The sequence below is a fragment of the Cucurbita pepo genome, unplaced genomic scaffold (assembly GCF_002806865.2).
Source record: "Cucurbita pepo subsp. pepo cultivar mu-cu-16 unplaced genomic scaffold, ASM280686v2 Cp4.1_scaffold005352, whole genome shotgun sequence".
Taxonomy (NCBI): Eukaryota; Viridiplantae; Streptophyta; class Magnoliopsida; order Cucurbitales; family Cucurbitaceae; genus Cucurbita; species Cucurbita pepo.
Genome location: NW_019651322.1, coordinates 1 through 691, shown reverse-complemented (window position 1 = coordinate 691; position 691 = coordinate 1). Strand labels below are relative to the sequence as shown.

The window sequence follows — 691 nt, the reverse complement described above, 5'->3', positions numbered from 1 at the left end:
ACTCCAGCCACTTCTCAATGCAATCGCCATGGAATTTATGGGTACAGGGCATTTGTTTGGCGAGGTCACCCGCTTCAATCTCCTCTAAACAAATCACACATTCAGTAAGTTCAGAGACAGGGAGAGAGGGCATGGCTTTGATGGAGGCTTTAGAGGCAGGGGGTTGGCCTTCCTTTGGAGTGGCATGGATCACCATCAATTGAGGGGGAAAGGGATTAAAGAAGATGAATCGGTTCGGCAAAGTGGGTATTGTTTGAATTTCTGGATTTGGGGATTGAGGGTCGGCTGAACGGATGACGGAGGCGAAACCCAAGAAAAGGGGTGCGATGGGAGAGATGTCTCTGTTGATGAAAACCAGGCTTTCGAAGGCAGAAGAAAGCTCAGAAGCGACTGGGTCGGAAGCCATTAATGAGGAAACAGAGGAAAACAGAGGGAATTAGAGAGTGGAATGAGGGGAAGAGGGGAAGTGGGGAGAGGGTTTTAAGAGGAGGGGTTGAAGAAGGAAGAAGAAGGGTGGAGAAGAATCTGGAAGCTTTGAGTCTTGAGGTACGTGAATGAAGAGATGACTTTTAAACGTTTCGAGGCAGAATTTCTTTTTGTTTTCAACAGCCAATCGTGGAGGAGATCAAAATTGATCACCAGTGGATAAATAACTCTCTCTTTTTTTTTTTTTTTTTTTTTTTTTTTTTTT

General features: G+C 45.0%; 1 protein-coding gene across 1 annotated transcript; it reads right to left on the bottom strand.

Annotated features, from left to right (window-relative positions):
• LOC111787103 (E3 ubiquitin-protein ligase RING1-like) lies at positions 1–600 on the bottom strand (the record flags this gene model as incomplete). The annotated part of the gene is given in 1 exon segment (XM_023667245.1): positions 1–600. A coding segment is annotated over 1 exon segment (406 nt), but the record flags the coding sequence as incomplete, so codon positions are not given.
• Positions 601–691: the final 91 nt, after the last annotated feature.